The following is a 21,590-nucleotide window of genomic DNA, read 5'->3' as shown; positions in this document are numbered from 1 at the left end:
ACTTGCAATCCTCCTGCCTCAGTATCTCAGAGTCCTAGGATTACAGACATTCATCACCACACCCAGTTCACCACTGTGGTATTAAATACAGAGACTTGTTTAAAATTGTAAAGAACAAAATGGGAATGGGAGCCAAAATTTTAGCAGTGAAATGATTAAACAAATTGAAAAAACTAATGCACAAACATAACTATTAAAGCATATTTTTATAATTCTTATTTCTGCTTAATATAAGAAATAATTAAATTTGTTCTTTTCAGAAGTATATATACAACTCATTCTGACCATATTTAACTATATATATTCAGCAAGTTATTTTCCTCACTTATTCAGACATTGCTCAAACCTGAATTATAAACTCAGCACTTACAAATATGAAAATTCATTCATAAAGAAAACCAGTATTTCCATTTCATCAATAGAAAAGAATTTTAAAAGATCGCTATATATTCTAGGAAAACAAATTTAATTGAACATGCCAGGGATGAGGATTATCTGGAGTAGCAGTGTTCAAATATATAGATAGTAAGGCAAAGCAAAACTACTACTTACAATGTCATGTTTTGGTTTTAGTTCATCCAATGATGTTTAGTACAAAAATAGAAATAACTCCTTCATAACATCTATATAGTTATCAATATATTTTCTAATTTCCAATGTGAAATAATAAATCAAAATGATCTACATACACACATTTGTCATTTCACACTGCCCTATGATATATACTTTATATGTAATATAAATATAAATGCTTTCATTAAAAAGGATTTTAAACAGCTAGATATGATAGTGTACACCTGAAATACCAGTACTCTGGGAGGCTGAGACAGGAAGAGCACAAGTGTAAGACTAACCTTGACAACTTAGCTACATAGCAGGACCCTGTCTCAAAATAGAAAATAGAAAATAAAAACAGGGCTGGGAATCCAGATCCATGCAAAGGCCCTGAGTTCATTCCCCAGCACTGCAAAAAAAGTTATATTACAAAGAGTGTATTCTTCAGTATGTGTTCTTCAGTGTGATCTGAGGCAAAATAAAAAATTTTAAATAAGCTTAGGCTTGCTATGAGAAATGAATGATACGTTAATAACACCTAAAAACCTGCATAGGAAATGAGCATACTGTATCCCTAAAATTTACCAATGAACTCAATTAAAGCTGAAAAAAAAAGAAAATGAGCTTGAAATGATAGTTACTTTAATAGATGGAAGATAAGAGATGTTATAATATATTTCACTAAATGTTTCCATTCAGAAAAGAAAATGATGAAGTGATTTTAATTTCTATCACTTCTAAAAAAATGTTTTTTACCCCATGCCTCAGACCAGAGCAGAGATCTCTGATCTGCCTGGTATTGTTTGCAATCTGGCCAGTGGCAGCATTACATAGGCTGATGTTTTTGAAGGGCAAGACTGGTAAAGAAGAGGAATGAAATCAATTTTTGCAACTTTTAACCACATATGCTAATAAAAATTTTAAAAAGAGAATAGAAGGAAAAAATGGAGACAAAGCTTTTGTAAATAAGGAGGGAAGGAGTTGAAGCCAGGGGAGGAGATTGGGGAAAAAAGAAGAATAAAGATATATTATGTACTTTTTCCTTTCCCTTCTTTTGTTTCCCCTCCCCCTCCCACTTCCCCTTCCCCTTGGGACCTTTTCTTCCTATTTCACATTATCTATTATACATTTGACCCACATTTACACTTTCAGTTTCTCACACCAGAGAAAAGATTCTGTATTTACCCATGTGTGTCCTAAAAGGAAAAAAAAAAAAAACGGAAACAGTCTTTGTACATAGGGAGGGGTGGAGGGGGTTGAAGGGAGGGTAGAGGAGCGGGTAAAAATAAGAACCAAGATCTATCATGCAAAGAGTACATATTTCCTATGATGAATGTCATCATACTGTATACCTAAAATGTACCAATAAACAATGAATTTAAAAAAAAAGATATGTTATGAACAGGTACAAATTCACTATGATGAATGTGATCACTATATCTATATATCTATAATAGATATACATATACTGTACCAATAAAATTAATTTTTTAAAAAAGAACAACATTTGATTGAGTCAGGGGCTATATTTTATCCTTAAGTGGCTACCTGATTTTATTCCCACAATTAAAGTTGAAGGAATTCTGAAAAAAGGGGGGGTCACATTTCTCAACTTCATCCTTCTAAGGAAATGTTCTTTAAAAATCTCTTACTTGGTTAGGGTTTTGATATTACGAATACATTCAAAATTATTCTATTTTGAGAGCTATATAGTGCATACTGTTAAGTATATTCACTCTGCAGCACCACAGCACACCAGAAATTTCTCCTGCTTTCTAATTGTAAAACTGTATCTGCTGGCCAGACTCTCTCCAACCCCCTTCGCCCATACTCTTCAGTCTTTGGTGCCCACTATTCTACTATCAACTTCTATAAGATCATTTTTTTTAGTCCTGGGGATTGAACCCATGGGTGTTCTACCACTGAGCTATATCCTCTGTCTTTTTCATTTTGAAAAAGTCTCATGAACTTTCTAAGGCTGGCTGGTGAACTTGTGCTTCTTCTGCCCCACCCTCTCCAGCGCTGAAATTACAAGGGTGTGCTCAGACTAGACCATCTTTTTCTTAGAATTCACATGAAAAAAACCATACTATGTTTGTCTTTCTGTATCTGGATTATTTCACTAAACATAGTGTCCTCCATGTCCATCCATGTTTTCACAAGACAAGACTTCCTCCTTTTTAGGGGTGACTAGGATTCCACTATGTAGACATTTATCACAATTTTTTTCAGTGTTGAGAATGGAACCCAGAGCCTCACACATGTTAAGCAAGTACTCTACCACTGACTTATACTCCCAGCCTTACAGCACATTTTCTTTTTCCATATGTTTATAGATATTTAGGTTAACTTCATATCCTAGCTATTAAGAAGTGCTGCAATAAACATGTAATACAGTGGACCTTTGACTTACAAACTCAATTCGCTAGTGAAGGCTGGTTGTAACTCAGGTTGGTCACTTGAAGGCTCAGGCTCCTCTACACAGCTTTCAAAGTCTCTCTCCTATATCCAGGCAGATCTCAGTGTCACTGGCCCAGGATTTCTCAATTAACCCCACACAGGAACGGATATTGCAATGTTCCTTCCATAACTCTTTAAGGGTTAAATCTGTATCTGAGACAATCTGGAAGCACAAATGGCCTGCATTCAGTTTGTAACACAAGACTTCAGTCATAAGTTAAAACTAAAATTCTGGTTAAAACCCAGGTTGTTCATATGTCAGGTTGGTCATAACTCTAAGGTCCACTGTACAGGTGTCTTCTCAACATGCTGATTTAATTTCTTTCAGATATACACCCTGGAGTGGGATTGGTGGGTAGTAGAGTACTTTTATTTTTATTTTTTGATGAACTTCTATACTTTTACATAATACCTATCTTAATTTACATGCCCATCAACTGTATACAGTAATTCCCTATTCTCTGCATCCTGACAACAAGCTAGGATCTTCTGACTTCACTCTGTATTCCTCTCATTCACTGTTTAAGTATTACAGATCCCTAAAGGACACAGAAGAATAAGCTGAATTCCCTTTTATGAAAAGAGTGGACCTTTTGGAAAACATTATAATAAGACATACACAGAACAGTTCTCTTTTCAAAGCATATTCAAGTATTCTCTGGAAATGTCATTAAAGTAGCTCCTTGTGATAGCAAAAGGTTGTGTCTTCACATTTTCAATAAAGAATCTGAAGCCCAAAGAAGATCAGTGACTTGCCCAAGTCACTCGATATATGAAAAAAAAAAAACTGATACCCAGCCATGTTTTCTCTGAGTAAAGTCTTTGCCACCTCAGATTGATAAATAAGAAAAGACTTCCGTGCTCCCAGCTCTTCTTTCTCAGATGGCATTAAAGGAAAAATGATACTTTATGGGAGTGAGAGAAAGAAAACCCAATCTAGTTTACCTTCTGAGTCCTTTTCGTAGAAAACACCATGGGGGTGTATGGTATAGGGACGAGAGGCAAAATTCTTCAGGTGGATAAGGATGACATCCCCCACCTCAGCCCGTAACACTGGCCCCAAGAAGCCCAACCAGGCAGGCTGGACCACTTCATCCAGGTAAGAGTCATCCTTGTATTCTTTATAGATGGTCTTCTTGTAGCTGCTCCCTATCCTGTTCTTGTCAGGCTTTAGGAATCTGGAAGCCTCTCTGGGAAAGAAGAAAATAGTTACAATTTTTCCACCATCTTTAAATGACTGGAAATCTCATTTCCACCGAAGGCTGACAAAAGCATTTCTATCAGCTGGACATGGTGGTACATACTTATAATGCCAAGCACTCTGGAAACTGAGGCAGGAGGAAGGAAAGTTCAAACCCTGACTGGACAACTTAAGGAGATCCAGTCTCAAAATTAAACAAAATAAAAAAGGGCTAAGGATGCAGCTCAGTACGAAGGCAAAAAACAAAACAAAACAAACAACAACAACAACAACAAATTTTCATGTTTAGGGCAAAACAAGAGACATTTATATTATATTTACAAAAACATAAAATCTTTAGGTTTAGTGTTTAGAAAATAGTAAGTAGTAAATTTAAGCACTTGAAATTGCTAATATGTGATGATTTCTTCGCTTCAAAAAAGGTGATTTCACAGGATTCAACCCAGTATATAGTAATAGGGACACAATCAACTGTATATTGATTCTTTTTAAATCATCAGATCTCCACTGATGTGCTCTTGGTATCACCCTGCTATACATGGAGATCCTTAAAGCACAGTGGCTATGACTACAAGCTCTAGATCCAGGCAACTTGGATTGAATGCCAACTTTCCTACTTTAATTTGTGGAGTGTTGAGCAAGTTAGTTAACTTCTTTATGCATAATTTCACTACCTGTAAAATGAAGATAATCACAGTATCTGACTCAAGCCCTTGTTATTATTGACTAAAATAATTAAAATTTAGGTCTGGGGGTGTTGTAGCTCAGTGATAGAGTGCATGCTTAACATGCATGAGGCCCTGGGTTTTATTCCATCACAACAAGATAAAGAGTAACCTAAGAGTTAAAATACATAAAGAACTTAAAAGAATAGTACCTGGCATATTGCAAAAGCTTTGTAAATGCTATGATTTCAAAGTATTGGAGATGGGGGATAATAAAGTTATTCCTTCAAGGACAATTTTAATACAAGGACTCTGACTCTAGGTGGATGGTTTGTGATAAAAAGACAGCGCTTGTGCTAGACATAGCTCTTACATGGAATGCCTGAGGTTCAGGGCTTAATCCCTACCATTGGGAAAAAAGGCAGAGCTGTTAATCCTGCTATAATTCTTCCTAGAGAACTCAGAGATACAAGAGTTTTGGAGTCAGAAAGTACAATATTAAAATTGTCTCTGAGGGAAAAACTTCATTACTTCCCTTCATTAAGTAACAGCATTTTTTGAGGTACTGCAATGTGTCAACTTTGAAAAACGCTGATGCTTTAGGGAGATGAAGTGGGTCATTGTCACAAAAGTTTTAAAAATATATGAATTCGTATTTTTTTCAACAGATATATACAGAGCACTAGCAAGTTTCTAAAATCAAGAAAGTTTACTTCAATCAGACAAGGTGGTTAGCTCCTGTAATCCCAGTAGTCTGGGAGGCTGAGGTAGAAGGATTACAAGCCCAGCCTGAGTAACTTAGAGACTATGCGAGACCTTATCTCAAAATAAAAGGCTGAGAATGCCTGGGTTTGATTCTCACTACCAAAAGATAGAGAGAGGTGGGAAGGGAGGGGAGAGAGAGAGTGCTCCAGAGCAAGAGAAAGAGGGAGAGAGGGCGAGGGAGGGAGGGAGAGAGAAAGGGAAAGAAAAGAGTCACTTATACTTCCTAGAATTTTTGTAAGAATTAATGACATAAAGTTTGGAAATGCCTAGCATGGTATATGTCACAGAGTCTTATATTAATTATAGCTATTAGTATCATTTCCTTGCATCTAAGGCTTACTATATTTTTCTACATTTTCATATATGTATCTAAAATCAGGATAGTTTCTCCAAACTGTGGAAGCAACAGTTTCACTATACTTTTACAAGCACCGTGTACATTTAATTTGTGTATCTTTTTGTTAGTGTATGTTTGTAATACATAATGTTTACATTCTTGTGGGGAATTGGTACATGTACATAACACATCTTAATTCTTTTTTTATCCCCTTTCCCTCCCCCTCCCTTCATCTCTTGATCCCCTTCCCATTTGAGAAAGATCTTTCTCCCTACCTCCTATTATCTTTTATGTTGCTCTTTATTTATACTTTTAAATAAGCTAAACAACTGTTAGAATCAAGGAATCCCAGAATTATCTTTAAGATTCTAAAACTGCTCAGGCACATCAGTGTGGAAAAGCAGACACTAGATGGAATGCTGGCTCCTGAATCAACTCTTTTCCTAGGACACTTCTCGCATGTACAGCCCAAAGAGATCAGAAACTGACCACTACCACACCCTTGGAAAGCACCCTCAAAAAGCTACCTTCTGGCCTCAGGGATGTCCTTTTCCAACTCTAGCTATAAAATTATAAGAGATTAAACCTACTCGTCACTGTCCAGAGGCTGGTTTGTGATGACATTCCTCCCCTTGGGAGCATAGTTCCACTGCACGTCCCGAATGCCCACGTAGTAGATTCGAGTGGCCCCATCCGTCAGTAGTGGCCAGAAGGATTGTATGAACAGTAGAGCCCAGAGAAGGTGGCCTGGCTTCATGGCCCACATTACCCTGGGAAACAGACAAATGAAAGCTGCTGGTATGAAAGAAAGAGAACAAATGGCTTTGCATGTGTCTAGAAAACCAAAGAGGCAAGGGCCAGATGCAGTGGCTGAAAAAGCAAAACTAAACCATCTCAGTTCGCCAACCTTATGTAATTACTTTCAGTTCAACAAGTGTTCTGTGATTTGTGCATATCAGACTTTGGAGGACAAAGTTAAAAAGTCCTTTGTATGATAAGCATGCATCGCTTCCTTTAGAAGAGTTCCTTCAGTACTAAAAAAGAAAGAATTGCACTCTGTCCCAAGAATCAGGAATCAGGCATCAGAAGCCTGATTAGGCCGCACTGACTCACTTGTTACCTAAATCAAGTCATTAATTCTTCTTCTACCTGTTTTCCCATAGCAAAGAGGAAGACTTATTGCTACTCACTTCCTATCATCGATAAATTGTTTATAAACAAATGAGAATTCATCAAAAGACATTTACTGGAATATTCATAAACCCAAAATTGAAACAAACTGTTCACACATACTAACATGTATGAGTTGCATTTTATTTCTACAATGGATTTCAAAATGGCAATAGTAATGAACAAGCTACAACCACACACAACCATACTGACAACTCTCAAAAATTTAATGTTGCATAAAGAAACTGGTCACAAAAAGCACACCAACTGTATGGCTTCATTTATGCAAAGAAAAAAAACAGAGAAATGCAGCATGTGCTATTAGAAGTAAGGATAAAGATTGGGGATTATGGCTCAGTGTACAGCATGTGCCAAGCATACATAAAGCCCTGGGTTCCACCCTAAGCACCAAGAGTACTTAAAGGAGGAAGAGGAAGAAAGGGATGAGAAAGAGAAGTACAAACCATAGTTTTTACCCTTCAGGTATGTATCAATGAAGAAAGGCTTCTAATTTTCTTGCTTCTTGACATATATGTCAGTTATGTCTCTTTTGTGAAAATATACTGAGCTATCAGCTTAAAACCTGTGTACTTGCATGCATGTCATACTTCAAAAAAGTTAAAAATGAAACAAAAAAAGAGTATTGAGGGAAATATACTGGACTTCTCAAAAGAAATGCTCTTTGCTGATTCCTAAGGCTAGGTGCTAACCCATTTTACAGGTCCAATCCTGAATCAGAATCAGAGGCAAACTTTTACCCTCTCACTTCAGCAATATAAGCCAGGAGGTTAGAATTCTTGAACTAGGATAAAACACTCAGTTATATCATACATTGCTGGTCAAACACCAAAACACAGAGAACATCACATAAACACACATATACACACATTTGCATACATAGGCCCATGCAATCTTAGTTAAAGGCAAAGATGCATACATTTACAATCACACATAGAACTCATTGACACAGAGTTACCTTTAGAATAATGATAATAATAATAACCAGTACTTACAGTCTGTCCATGCTGTAGCTATTTTGCACACAAACCCCCTATTAAGTAGATATCATCATTATCCCCATATTACAGCAGAGGAATGAACAGAAGTATAATTTTCCCAAGGCCATCTAGTGAACAATAGGTAAAGATTTGATTCCAGGAAGTAAAACTTTAATACCTATGATCTAAATCATATGGTATCTTCCACAAATACACATTTGCAGACTCACATGTACATGAACAGAAAACATGTATATGACCACAACTATAGTTATATCTAGGTAAAACACACTCTAAGCCATGCAATTACATACGATTATGATTACTTTAGAAACATACGTACATACATACATACATACATACAGATAATAATGACAAAGGTGACTGCCATTCATGGGAGATTACTACACACAAAACACCACATTCATTGCTTTATATAAGTTATTTCACTAAATCTTGAACCCAAGCACATGAAATAGGTATGGTTAATCAAAAATAGAAAATTAATCCCCAGTAACACAAAACAAAATGATATACACAAAGCCAGGTGTGGTGTTACATGCCTATCATCCATATATTTTAGGAGGCTGAGGCAGAGGATCACAAGTTCAAGTCCTGCCTAGGAAAATTAGTAAGATATCATCTCAAAATAAGATGAGGTTGGACATACAGCTCAGTGATACAATGCCCCTGGGATTGATAGCCAGTACTACACAAGCACACTCACACACACAGATATGCACAGATTCTTAAATGAAAAGAAAAGTTCCAGATATTTACCTTGACTTAAAAACAAACCTCTAGACTTCCTTACAAATTTTCAGGCTTTTTCAAATGCAGTGATCATTCAAGTATGCTTCCTAGGTTCCAAATTATGCTTGGCGGAACAGCCTTTACCTAAGATATGACCCGTTTGGGAATTCTTTTCAAAACTTGGCTCTCCCATTGATAAGTTATGTAACCTTGGGTATTGCTTTACAGCTATGAAATTGTTTTCTCCTCTGTAAAGTGGCTGTAATATCAGCCTTGGAGAAATAAATCAGAAAATATACATGAAAGGGCCCCTGTAACATCAGTGTTTAGAACATAGTAGGCAGTCTCTACTGGTTTCCTTCCTCTTCCTTCTCCCACTTGGCTACAATTAGCTGTTGCTTGCTTGTTTATTTATGGTATTAGGGATTGAATTCAAGGTCTTTGCACTAAGCTACATCCCCAGCCCCTTTTATTTATTTATTTTTTACTTTAAAACACTAAATCACTAAATTACCCAGGCTGGGCTCAAATCTGTGACCTTCCTGCCTCAGCTTCACAGAATGCTAAAATTATAAGCTTGTGCTATGATATTCAGCTAGTTTTCCATACTATGTACATTTCTACACCAAAGGCTAACTTAAATCTTAACTCTTCCAGAAGAACACTGTTAGCCTTTCTGTACCACTTAGGGTCACGTACTCTCTATAGCACTCAAGTGGATTAAGTCAGACTTTGTATTATTGTTATTTTCTGAGCTGCATGGGGAACTGTTCTTATTTTACAAATTGCGCTATAAATCCCTTTGAGAGTGGCTGTCATGTCAGAGCAGTCTGTGTATCTACTACCCAATGTGGTTATTTTAGCCCAGTAGGCGGACCATAATAGCCATTGCTAAAGTGACACAAAGAGGTATAAGCAGAAAGTCTTGGTGGTGCAGTCCTGTAATGACAACACTCTGAAAGGCTAGGACACGATGATAGCAACTTCACAAGACTTTGTCTAAATAAATAAATAAATAAATAGGCTAAGGATATAGCTCAATATGAAGACTCTAGGTTCATACACACACAAAAGGAAACATAAGCATGTATTATTCCATCAGTTGGCTCTAGTTCAAGTTCTGCCTCTTGTTCAAAGAGTGACTTTAGGCAAGTGTATTCACCTTAATAAGTCTCAGTTTCCAATTTATAAAATAATGGAATATGTAGAGTTGGACTATACGGCTTTTTCTTTTTAGGAGTAGTGGAAGTATTATAGTCTAATAAAAGAAACAAATGCAGAAATATCAAAAATACACTATGTAAGATGTTCTTAAAGAATCACTGCACAATTAATTTTAAAAAGTAAGACAGAGCATAAAAAAGAGTCATTACAGCTCTCACACAATGCCAGTACACATATTTACTGATGAAACACAGGTACAGTCAAGTGTACCTGCATGCAGTAGTATATATGTTCACAGATGGCCATTCCTTGGAAGCCTCAATGGGAAAGGAGTATTCTTTGCTCATTGTAAGTTGAATACAACATGGACCTCCTTCAAGTTTCCTTCTCAGAGAGGTATTAGCAAGGCAGCCATGCCTTGAACCTATGTGTCTAAAAAGAAAACTGTCCAGGTAAGATCTCCACAATGGAGAAACACATAGTAAGGTTGAAATGTTCCCAAGAGAGACTAGTGCACACTTTCATTATACAATGAGTAAACATTCCAAGGTGGTAAAGATGACTGGTCTAAAGGGCTAAGATAACAGAACCTGGAGAAAAACTGCTGCTTAACATTCTCCTAGCAGTTTCTGCCTTATAATGTGTTTTTTTGTTTGTTTGTTTGTTTGTTTGTTTGGTACCAGAGATCAAACACCGGTCCTTGTGCTTGCAAGGCAGGAGCCAGAACCACTGAGCTAAATCCCCAGCCCCTACAATGTATTTTTCACACCTGCCATCTTATTTAGTTTTCAAAATCTTAGGAAACAAGAATTGCTTTCAACATCTTGCATCCAGGACACAGGCTTTGGAATCACACTCCCTAAATGAACCCTGGCACCTCTTTTCCTAGCTGTGTGATTTAGAAAACTGCTTCATTTCTCCAGCCTTGGAGTTTTCATCTTTAATCCTTTTAGTTGACTCATAGAGTAGTTGTGAGGATTTAATGAATTAAGATCTGGAAGTGCATAAAGCTCAAATACCTATAAATGTAGCTCTCATTTGTAATCCTAGCTGAGGGTTTGTCAATTTGAGGCCACTCTGGGCAAATGAGAGACCCTGTCTCAAAATGTAAAAATGAAGAGCTGAGGACATAGCTTAGGTGAATTCCTTATGCTCAATCCCCCATATCACAAAAAAATGCCTAAGTATTCATGCTTACTGTTATTACAAATGAGTAAATCTATTTATAAATGAAAATTGCCACAATTAAAGCTTTATCTTTTTATAACATTTTTTCAATGCTAAGAATAGAACCTAGGCCTTTATGTCTACTAGACAAGCACACTACCACTGAGCTACATTCTAGCCCAAAGCTTTGTCACTGTATGGATAGTCAGGAGCAGGTACATTCAAGTTCTGGCATACAGAAACATAATATAAACATGTAAGCATGTGTACATGGGTATTAAAAGGCCAGAACCTTTGAGTGAGACAACCTTAGGTTTGAATACTCTTCTAAGTTGTGTTTAAATGAGATAATCTCTACATAGCATCTGGAACTGAGTAGGGACCTATTAAACATTAGTTTTCCTTCCTTCTAATTACTGATTTTCTTTCTTTCCTCTACAAAGATTTGTCATTGCTGCTATTATGGTTGTTGTTGTTTAATTTGGTGCTATCATACTCATTAAGTGCAGAATCAGGGGAAAGCCCATCAAATTCCTTTAGAAATACTTAGATAGTTGATGGCACTTGGAAAGAGTTCAGGCACTAGAAAATAAAAAACAGGTTCCAGTTCTGGGTTCATATTTATTCATTATATGACCTTGAGCAAATTTTTTAACTTCCTGAATTAAAGTTTCCTCATTGCTTAAATGAGGATAATCTCTGCCTTAGGTCCTTCATTAATTTGGTATAAAGATCAAATGAGATAAAAGATCTGAAACTCCTGTGTAAACTTTTCATTTGAGCAAGGATATTTTTGTCTCTGTTGAGCCCACAAAGAGAAGCCAGAATGACGAGGGAAAAGGAAAGCAGAAAATGGAAAATGAAATAGAAAAAGTGAGCAAGAGTCTTGGGAAAAAGTAAAAAGGAAGTATTTTTTTTAAAGGAAAGAGGGTCAGTTGGGTTGGTACATGCTTGTAATTCCAGCATTCTGGGAAACTGTGGCAAGAGGACCACAAGTTCAAACCCAGCCTGGATAACTTATTAACTTAGTGAGGCCCTGTCTCCAAATAAGAATTAAAAAAAAAAGGCTGGGGATATAACCCACTGCACAGGCCCTGGGTTCAATCCACAATATTACAAAAAAGTGAAATAAATAAATAAATAAGTAAATAAATAAATAAATAAATAAGGCAGAAAGAGGAAGGAAAAGCTCAAGATAATTTTTTGACTACCTGTAGTAGGAATATGACATAGTTACTATACAGAACCCTTGTTTCAGCCTGGGGAAAAGGTTGGCCACCATAAAGTAAAAGCTCCCCTACCTGTACCTTATCTTCCTATCATTTCAATGTCACCTGGTCCTGGTCATCCTCATTCATGACAATTTGCATCACTGTTTTCCCTAGAATTTGCAAAGTGCGTCCTTAATGTAGAAATGCTCTTTTCTCCCCTTCCACCTCCCTTTCCAAATTGGGCTAGACTGGGATCAACAGGCCCATCCAAAACAAAATATCACTCAGTGACCAATGAAAAATGAATGCTAAGCTATCCCCAACCTCTTAGCAAACTTCCAAACAGACCTGCCATCAAGATTTACCTTTTGGTCCTCTGCTTTCTTCACTCGTTACTGTCTTCACCCTGTGATGCAAAATATACTGAAGTTAAAGACTTAATTTAAATCCCATATCTTACCTGTAATACATGAACTTTGAAATAATTTTCACCTATTTAAGCCATAAATAGGGATGATATTTATTTCGCAGGATTGTTTTGAGGCTCAAACCAAACAATGGATATTTAAACCCCTGACAAAGGACTTGTTTGGCATACAGTAGATGCACAGTTATTAGACATTACAGACATCCACATAAAAACAACTTTTGGACACTATTGTTTTATGAAATATAAGAGACTGAGGTCAGAGTGGTGAAGGGGTTTGCTCCAAGTTTTGCAGCCAGTTACTGGTAAAGCTAGAATTTCAACCCATGTTCACTGAAAGATTCCTGTCATTTAGATACTAAAAGTGAAAAGATAATTCCAATTTTAGCTTAGTTCAGCTACCATTTATTGGCTTATTCTGCCTGAGTCTGGTCTCAAAATATGAAAGCAAGAATGGTTTTTAAGGGTTTGAGTCCCCCCCCCGCCATTTATGTAGTTTTCAGGTTCATCATCACAATAAACCTCCCCAATCTGTGAGACATAAAATGAACCACTCTTTTCCATGGGACAATGAACTATTCTCTATGACTCCAAGATTGTTCCAGAAACAGACAAGCCAGTGTGGTCCTGGCCATTCTGCCAAGAGTAACAAAAGGGAGCCTATTGTTTTCTTTAACTTCCCTGGGCACCCAGCCAAATTTCCTCCAACTTCTCAGCCACTAATTTTGCCAGCAGCTCAGGACTCCCATAAAGCCAGCTGAATAAGAGTTTTTGTTTTGTTTTGTTTCGTTTTGTTTGTGCACAGGAAAGCAGGTGAGATCATTTAGAAAGTGAGGAAAGAAAGCTTACCTTGATAGAGAAATACTTCCATATTCATGTCAGCAGCCTATCGATACTAAACTGCAGACCCTAGCCTGCACCTGCCAGTCCTGTTTATTCAGTATCCTGGGTTACAGACCTTTCTCTAAAATTAAGTCCTGGGCTCCAGTTTGGCAGTGGGGGCTTAGGGGGTGGGGATAGCCTGGTGTGCTTGAATGGGGGAGGGAATAGTGCTAGGTGCCCCCTTTTCCAGATACTAAAACTATTGGAATGTCTTTTCCCTATCTGCCAGTTTGGTACAAAACCTGGGCTGGTTTTTTGACCATATGCAGGAGTTTTCCAAATCCTGGTTAGGATCTCAAAAGGCATTACAAGAGGGTGGGTTACACTTCTGTTTTGGCAGCTTTCTGAGCTGGCAGTAGAATGTACTGCCAGCGTGCCAAGTCAAAATTTGCAGGCAGAGTCTCATAGTTTCATTTAAGAAATCAGGTAGGCTGGGAATATATGGGAATATAGCTCAATGGTAGACCACTTGCCTGGCTTGTATGAGGGTCTGGGTTCAATTTCCAGCACTGAAAAAAAAGAAGAAAAGAGAAAAGAAAAGAATAAAGAAAAAAAAAATATATGGGCCTTTTACAAGGGTTACTGAATAGAGAAACTATTAACATTTTCTCTTCTTGTTCAGAAGCACAACTGTCAGCCCTGTCTGTTTTTCTGAGGTCATGACCACTTGGAAATAGAAATAAAACCAGTAGTAAAACAAACAGCTTTTTTTCCCCTTTATGCCTGGCATTATGTTAACTACTTTACAAGTATTCTCTCATTTACTTCTCAAAATTATCCAGTGAGGTAGGTACTCTAGGTCTCTATATTATGCAAGAAGGAAAAACTAGGCTCTGAGAGGAATGGTGACTCACTCAATCACACATTTAGGAAGTAAAAGAAGGGTAAATTGTCCTGGGTCTGTATAATCTCTTTGTGAGGGCACTACCTCACTTGTGCTGTTTAGGGAGAAACACAAGACAGGTCATTGGAAGTGGGAGAAGGGATTTAATTATTGAATGTCTGTTAGACTTTTTTACATAGATTAACCCCACCTTTGTCATTTCTAGCAGATTCTAGAAAGACATTCCAAGGATATATTAACATTTTCCATCAGATGAAACCACATGAAGCTAGAAGATAGCCTGGGTTCACAAAGGTCAGTTAACAGCCTAAAAACTAAGATTCAGAAATGTTAGAAATAATTTTTAAAAAACAACATGGACCCTAACAATTCAGGGTAAAACTGAAGACGGGTTTATTTAAAGGCAAAGGCCATCCTTCTTCCTGCTGGATAAAAAACAGGGAGGTAGACTTTGTGGAGATGGGAATGGGCTCTAGGAATGGTGGGAGATGGGGGAACAAAGAGGAGAAGGGGAATAAAATTGATTAAGATGTGATATTTAGAATGTATTATCATGTATCACAAACATATACCAAGAATAAAAGGAGAAAGTAGTGAAAAGTCACTGACCTGAGTTAAATGATCTAAGTAAGCCCCAGTTCCCCTTCCACTGACAGTAATCAGCTACAGTCCATTCCTTGGCCCAGGCCCTTCTCTTTTCTGGGTCTCTTCCATTTATAAAATGAAGGCTTTTTACTAGATGTGAACCCTCACAGGTCTGTAAAAGTATAGATCTAAGACTGTGGAGAGAGCACATTCTAGATATTAAGAGTGGAAGATGAAGAAGGGAGAAAGACACGAAGTAATAAGGAGGGAGTGGGTGGGGAGTAATTCATGGGGATAAGGCTGAATACCTCATGCCTTTTTGAAAAAGACAGCACACCCAACAAACCCTGGCACAGGAAGGGGGCAGGTATAATGGCAGTTCTACTGCCTGGTTTTCTTACTTTGTTATGAGAAGATCTTGGCTAGAAGCAGATGCTGTTCTTCAGGCAGGCGAGGCACATTTTCCTTTCCTGAAACTAAAGCATTTAGAACAAGGTCAGGGAAGAGGACTTTCGGAAGACTGAGCTGGTGGGCCAAAGTCTGGGTTGTAAACCACTTCAGGTTCTTAACAGTGATCAGACACAGGAACTGTCCCACTGACCGCAGCCCAGGCTGAGCAAAGTGGAAGTACCAGTAAAGGAAGGGAGGAGCTACGAGCCTCAGCTCTCTCAAAACTGCTCAGTGGTCAAAGGAAGCTGCAGGCCACAGCAGCACCTAGGATTATCTGCCTGGTACAGATGTGGACCTTGAAGCTACAGGGGGAAGGTGGGGACCAAACCCATTAACTTGAGATCCAAGTCCAGGCTTTAAGGCATTTATGATGGGGAGGGGAAGGGATAAGGCTTCTGCTATGACTCATGAAAGACAACAAGGAACAGCTCATTATGGAAACTCTTGAGTCAACACTGTGAAGACTGCAGGAGTCCAGCTAGGCCAGATTTCCAGCCTTGTATTATTTATTCACAGTTTTCACTAGAAGATACACTGTGCCCACTTCTTCTGCAAATCCTCAGCATACTTCTGGTGCTTTCTCTCAGGGGTCACTTGAAAATATAGATACCCATAGAATAGGAATTGGCAAGCACTTTCTGTAAAGGATCTCTTTGTAAATATTTTATTTGTAGAACATACAGTTTCTGTATATCATAACTATTGAAATCTACAATTGTAGCTCATGAGGCACATCTAGATTCCAATAGAAATTTATTTATAAAAACAAGCATTAGGCAAGATTTGACCCAGGAGCTATATAGTTTAACAACTCTTGCTATAGACTTCTTTGCAATATAGATATTGGAAATACGGCATCATTGTTAAAGGCATGAAAATAGCAATAAGTTATCCTGGATTGAAATTCCCAACTTTAAAATTTATTGAGTCTGTAACCTTGAAAAAGTAATTGAATCTTTTTAAATCTTGGTTTTCACTTCTGTAAAATGGGGATAGTAATACTACCTATTCCATAGAACTGCTAAAAAAATTAAATAAGATTATAAATACAAACTGGCACAGTGTTTAGTATAGACTAAAGGGGGAAATAAAGGTTATTATTTTAGTTTTTAATAAGGCAATAGGTCTAAATTACTATTTCCTCAATAATACAAGTAATGTCAATTCATGACAGAAATCCTTCAAAATCCTGACTTTGTATTCTAGTTACACTACTAAAGAGTCCGTGGTAAACCTGAAGAAGTCATTTTGCCTCACTGGGATTCAGTTTTTCTACCTGGAACATGGAGAAGATGGCCTAGATTTTTTATTTTCAAAATTAATTTTGTCAGAAGAAGCCTTTTCCCAAACAGAATCTTAGTAAATACTATCTATGGAATACAAAAGTAGAGCTAGCTGTTCTACACAACTCTGGGAAGGAGGCAATGGGCATAACTGAGAGGAATCAGGGACCTACCCAGCTGAGATGCTGGCCCTCCCAAGCAATGTGCTCAACCTTGGTGCACCAACAAGGAAACTGTACTGAAAGCAGGTATAACAAGAGAAAGACTAGAATGACTTTAATGGGGCTTCAAATCTTAAGGTCTGTCATGAATCTATCCCTTCATTTGTTCATCTACTCAAACAATATTTCCAGTTTATATTTGTATGACTCATCCAAGGGTTACAAAGCTGAAAAGATCCACAGATGTAAACTTCCCTCTTTGCAAGACTTGTATTAGTCCCTTAAGTTCTGGTATATTGTACTGGTATTGTCATTTAGTTCTGGAAACTGTCATTTCTTTCTTAATTTCTTCTGTAACTCATTGTTTAGTTATGAGTATATTGTTTAGTTTTCATGCATTTGCATAATTTTGTGTTTTCTTTTGTTGTTGATTTCTAACTTCACTGTACTATGACCTGACAATATGCATGAGATGATTTCAATTCTTTTACATTTTCTTAAACTTGCTTTATTGACTAGTATGTGATCTACTTTGACTAGTATATGCTGCTGAAAAGAAATGTGTACTCGGTTATTGTTGGGTGAGACACTCTGTAGATATTTATTAAGCCCATTTGTTATTGGTAGTCCCTTTAGAAATGGCTTTCCAATTAAACATATTCTGTTCCCTACTTGTCTCAAACAAAGAATTGGATGAGACAATCCAGAAACGGTGCCAAAAGTTTATTTGAAAAGTGAGGGGTGAAGGATTAAGGGAGAAACTGGCTCTGCAGAGCAAACTTGGGCAGAAAAAGAGAGAAAAATAACAAAAATAAAAGTACATCCTGGTCTGGGATACAGAGCAGGCTACCACAAAGAGCCACAATAGGGGGTCCAGTCTCTTTTATGCTACCTATATTTCATGGGAGCCTGCAAGAACCTCCATATACAGGATCCTGGGAATTATCTGGCACAGTCCTGAAGTCTTGTAATTGACTAGTCCTATTTATTTTCTCCACCACCTTTGCCATACCTATCTCCTATCTTATATCCTCCTGAGAGATATAAGTTCCATAATTGTTTATGGGGTGCTGCTTGGTTTGGGATTAGATGTCCCCCCAAAGCCTCATGTGTTCAGAGGTTGCTGAATCTAGAGTGTGTGATGCTGCAATTGAGGGCATGTGATTATTAACTCAGTACACTGATTGATTTGGCACTGCCCTATCCTGGTAGCCTGGATACAATACAAGGGGCAGAAAGAGGCTTGTCTTCCCCCTTGTTGCCTTTGGTCTCTTCTGGCCACTATGAACTGTTTCTCCTCTGCAAGGCCTGTCTACCACGCCACCCTTTCTTGGAGCCAGCCAATTATGGACTGAAATTTCTATAAACAGTGAGCTAAATAAACCTTCCCCTTATGTCTTTGGGTGGAAAGAAGTTTGTCTGAGCAATGAGAAAAGCAACTAAAACAGATGCTGAGTGATGGTCTCTGTCTTCTATAACTTATTCAAGTTGAAAGAGTCTGTAGATCCTACCTATTATGGACTGTGTGCTCCCCAACTATGTTGGAGCACCTATCTTTTCCTACTTCCCAGTTTGTATCAGATCTAGACCTTATTGCAATAGTGGATAAGCTGCTTTTGTTTTAAATTGTGCCAATCAAACCTGTCCTATTCATCAAGTATATGGCCTAATGGCAAAATCAGTGAAATCTGTGTAGTGACAAGGTCCAAAAGGTTCCCATTGCATCATTGCCTTGGTTTGGGGCCTATAGAGACAGCTAGGTCTGATCTCCTCAAGGTTACATTCTATGCAGAAGGGGAAGACAGAGTCCACAAGGTTCCCCTTTTGAGACTTTACACAGCATCGATAGATGTCTCTGTCAGAGTGATGCCAGCATGATTTAATCACAGAAGAAAAACTATTATCCATATTGAGACCCACTAATTATTTAGGGGCAAGGGGGCTGAGCCATCTGTTGGCCTTGCCTAGTCCTTTAATTTTAATGAAGTAATTGCAGAACTTTCCCAAGTAAAGAAATTTCCCACTTAGTTAAATCTCTTGATGGTCCAACTTGTATTTATTCTAAGCCAGAGTGAAACCGTATGGGAAGAGCATCTCTTGTAGTTGTTTCCATGGAAATAGGACTAAGAACAGGGAGGGCTCTGCTTTTTTACACTCACAGTTACTCTGGCTAGGTTTTAAATGTTATTAAATACTGCTCTGCTTAGGCATCGGGCATAGGTCTTTCACTTATCTGTATTTAAACAGGGAAGCACAAAAGCCAGGTGGCAATAGCCTCAGACAGCTCTTGGATTGGGACAGAGTGGTGATGGTAAGCTGTATGCACTGATAGTGGCTGAGGTACAGAGTTGTTTGCACTAGTACCTTTTGTAGCACCAGTGCCAGCGTGGAGACTCCTCCAGAAACCATGCCCGTGAAACTGCAGCCCTCTCATTTCATTCTCTACCACCACCTGGTATCTGCAGACTCCATCATGCTTTAAGAAGGTTGCTCTTCATGACTGTGATGTGTGACTATCTTAGGTTTCCTCTGGGGACAATTTTTGGTCTCTGAATGTCATTTGCTGCTTTCTCCAGTACTTCAATGCAGGAGGTTTTGAACTTGCGCATGCACCAAAATACTTTGAGGGTTTGCTAAGATACTGAGTTTCTACTTCAGTAAATTTTGGGGGTAGTCCAATTATTCTCATTTGTAACAAGTTCATTGATAATGATATTGCTGCTCATCTGAGGATGATGCTTTAGGATCACCACTCTAAGGGACTTTGGCTAGGAGGTTCACGCTGGCTCACTTGTACATGCAGATTGGACAGCACTTCAAGTTCCTGGCTTTTCTGCTTTTCAGGTGCTCACTCTTTGGACATAGGCCACAAATATATTTCCTGTAGCCTCCTGGAAACTCATTTATATGGAGTTTCCCTGAAAATCCTCTGATCACTTACTTGCCCACTCCCTTTGCCCTAGGACTTCAGGTCAGCCTGGGTGAACCTTCCTTCCCTGTTTAGGTACCTTGTTTAATCTTTTTAAATGCCTGCCTATCTAACAGCACTATAAATGGCATCACCTTCTGCTTCTAACACTATTTTTCTTTTTCATTTGGCTTCCTGATGGCTGGCTCTGGGAAAAGATAAGTTTGATTTGAATCTGGGTTCTGCCTCTTCTAAACATGTGTGATATTGGGAAAGTCACTGTGTTCTCTGGGTTTTGTCATCTGTAAAATCAGGCTGTAAGAAGTAAATGGAAGAATACCCATTAAGGGGACTACTCTAGTACATGTCACATAGTAAGTGATTAGCAAATGTTACTCTTTATTTTTTGCTTTTCTTTCTTCACTTTCCTCACACCTGCCTATTCCCCCACCATCACATACAAACTAGTTCACAGTATGTAGGAAAGATAAAAACACTGCACAAAGTGTTTCGTTAGTATAAGTGGACATGGTAAGTGGGAGAAGAAGGGTTTATAGTATGTGCTATACTATTTTAAAGGAACAGGATGTAACTTTCAATGATAGATATCAGAATAAACTTCATGAATAACCGAATAACATCATTACTACTCTTATTCCCATTTATCAAGGCAGAAACCTGAATAATATCTGAGATTGCTGTTTTCTTTTTCACTGTCTACCCATATTACATTAGCAAGTTCTATCATTTTTATATGTTAAATATCTTGAATCCACTTGTTTTTCATCTCTGCTGCCAAAACCTTAGTCTGAGTCATCACCATCATGTCTTAATTGTTCCACAGTAATAGCCTCCTTTTGGCTGTTTGTGCCTCTACTCTTGCCCTGACAATCTATCCTTTGAAAAACAACCAAAGCTATTTTCCCAAAATGCAAATGTGATTGCAAATCCTCCTTGCTAAAATCATCTAGTAGTTATTGCTTTATTCACCAAAATTGGAGTAATAGAGAGATTAGCAGAGCCTCTGTGTAAGGATGACATTCAAAGTTGTGAAATGTTCTTGGGTGTGTTCATGAAAGCACAAATATCAAGATACATCATTCCATAAAATGCAAGGTGCTGAACAGTGTGTATCTGTATATATTTATATCTGTATATATAAATATATACAGATGCACACGTGTGTGTTTATGTGTGTGCTGTGTAAAACTGGTTATGGTTGTGCACAGCTATAATCCTAGCACTCAGGAAGCTAAGGGACAAGTATCATGAGCTAGAGGCCACGTTGGACCACATAGTGAGTTCAAGACTAGCCTGGGGTACATAGCAAGATGCTATCTCAAAACAAAAAAAGCAAACAAAAGATTTACATTTGATAAATATTTTACTTCTGGAAATAATATAAAATATTCTTAGCAGTTACTTCTCATGAATAGCATAGAGTGACCTGGTTGGTAGGGAGAGTGAGTTTCGATTTTTCATTCTTAACTATTTAGATTTTCAGACTTCATACACTTATTATTTTATTTTTTATAAATGTATCTAAAAAGTGAATGTAAAACTACTTTTGTTTTCTTCCTTATATTTCTTTCTTTCTTTTTTTT

The 21,590-nt window shown here is 37.7% G+C and overlaps 1 protein-coding gene and 1 non-coding gene across 4 annotated transcripts in view; one reads left to right on the top strand and one right to left on the bottom strand.

Moving 5' to 3' along the window:
* Heph (hephaestin) overlaps positions 1-21,590 on the bottom strand; it is a 153,511-nt gene that overhangs the window by 68,567 nt on the left and 63,354 nt on the right. Inside the window, exons 2-5 of one of the 3 annotated variants that reach the window (XM_010632190.3) lie at positions 15,586-15,660; positions 12,812-12,852; positions 6,574-6,753; positions 3,961-4,205 (exon numbers count right to left, since the gene is read on the bottom strand). In XM_010632190.3, coding sequence (XP_010630492.1) covers positions 3,961-4,205; positions 6,574-6,749 — 421 coding nt within the window. In that variant the 5' untranslated portion in view covers positions 6,750-6,753; positions 12,812-12,852; positions 15,586-15,660. Of the gene's footprint in view, positions 1-3,960; positions 4,206-6,573; positions 6,754-12,811; positions 12,853-13,722; positions 13,795-15,585; positions 15,682-21,590 lie in introns of those variants that run through there. The other 2 variants (XM_033760352.1, XM_033760353.1) reach the window with 2 other exon arrangements.
* On the top strand, positions 20,947-21,055 carry LOC117284850. The gene has a single exon (XR_004515921.1). It is a non-coding gene; the product is annotated as a U6 spliceosomal RNA (small nuclear RNA).

The sequence above is a fragment of the Fukomys damarensis genome, unplaced genomic scaffold (genome assembly GCF_012274545.1).
Source record: "Fukomys damarensis isolate Sample0158 unplaced genomic scaffold, DMR_v1.0_HiC HiC_scaffold_39, whole genome shotgun sequence".
Taxonomy (NCBI): domain Eukaryota; kingdom Metazoa; phylum Chordata; class Mammalia; order Rodentia; family Bathyergidae; genus Fukomys; species Fukomys damarensis.
Note: the sequence above shows the minus strand (reverse complement) of the source record. Positions and strands in the feature narration are given on the sequence as shown.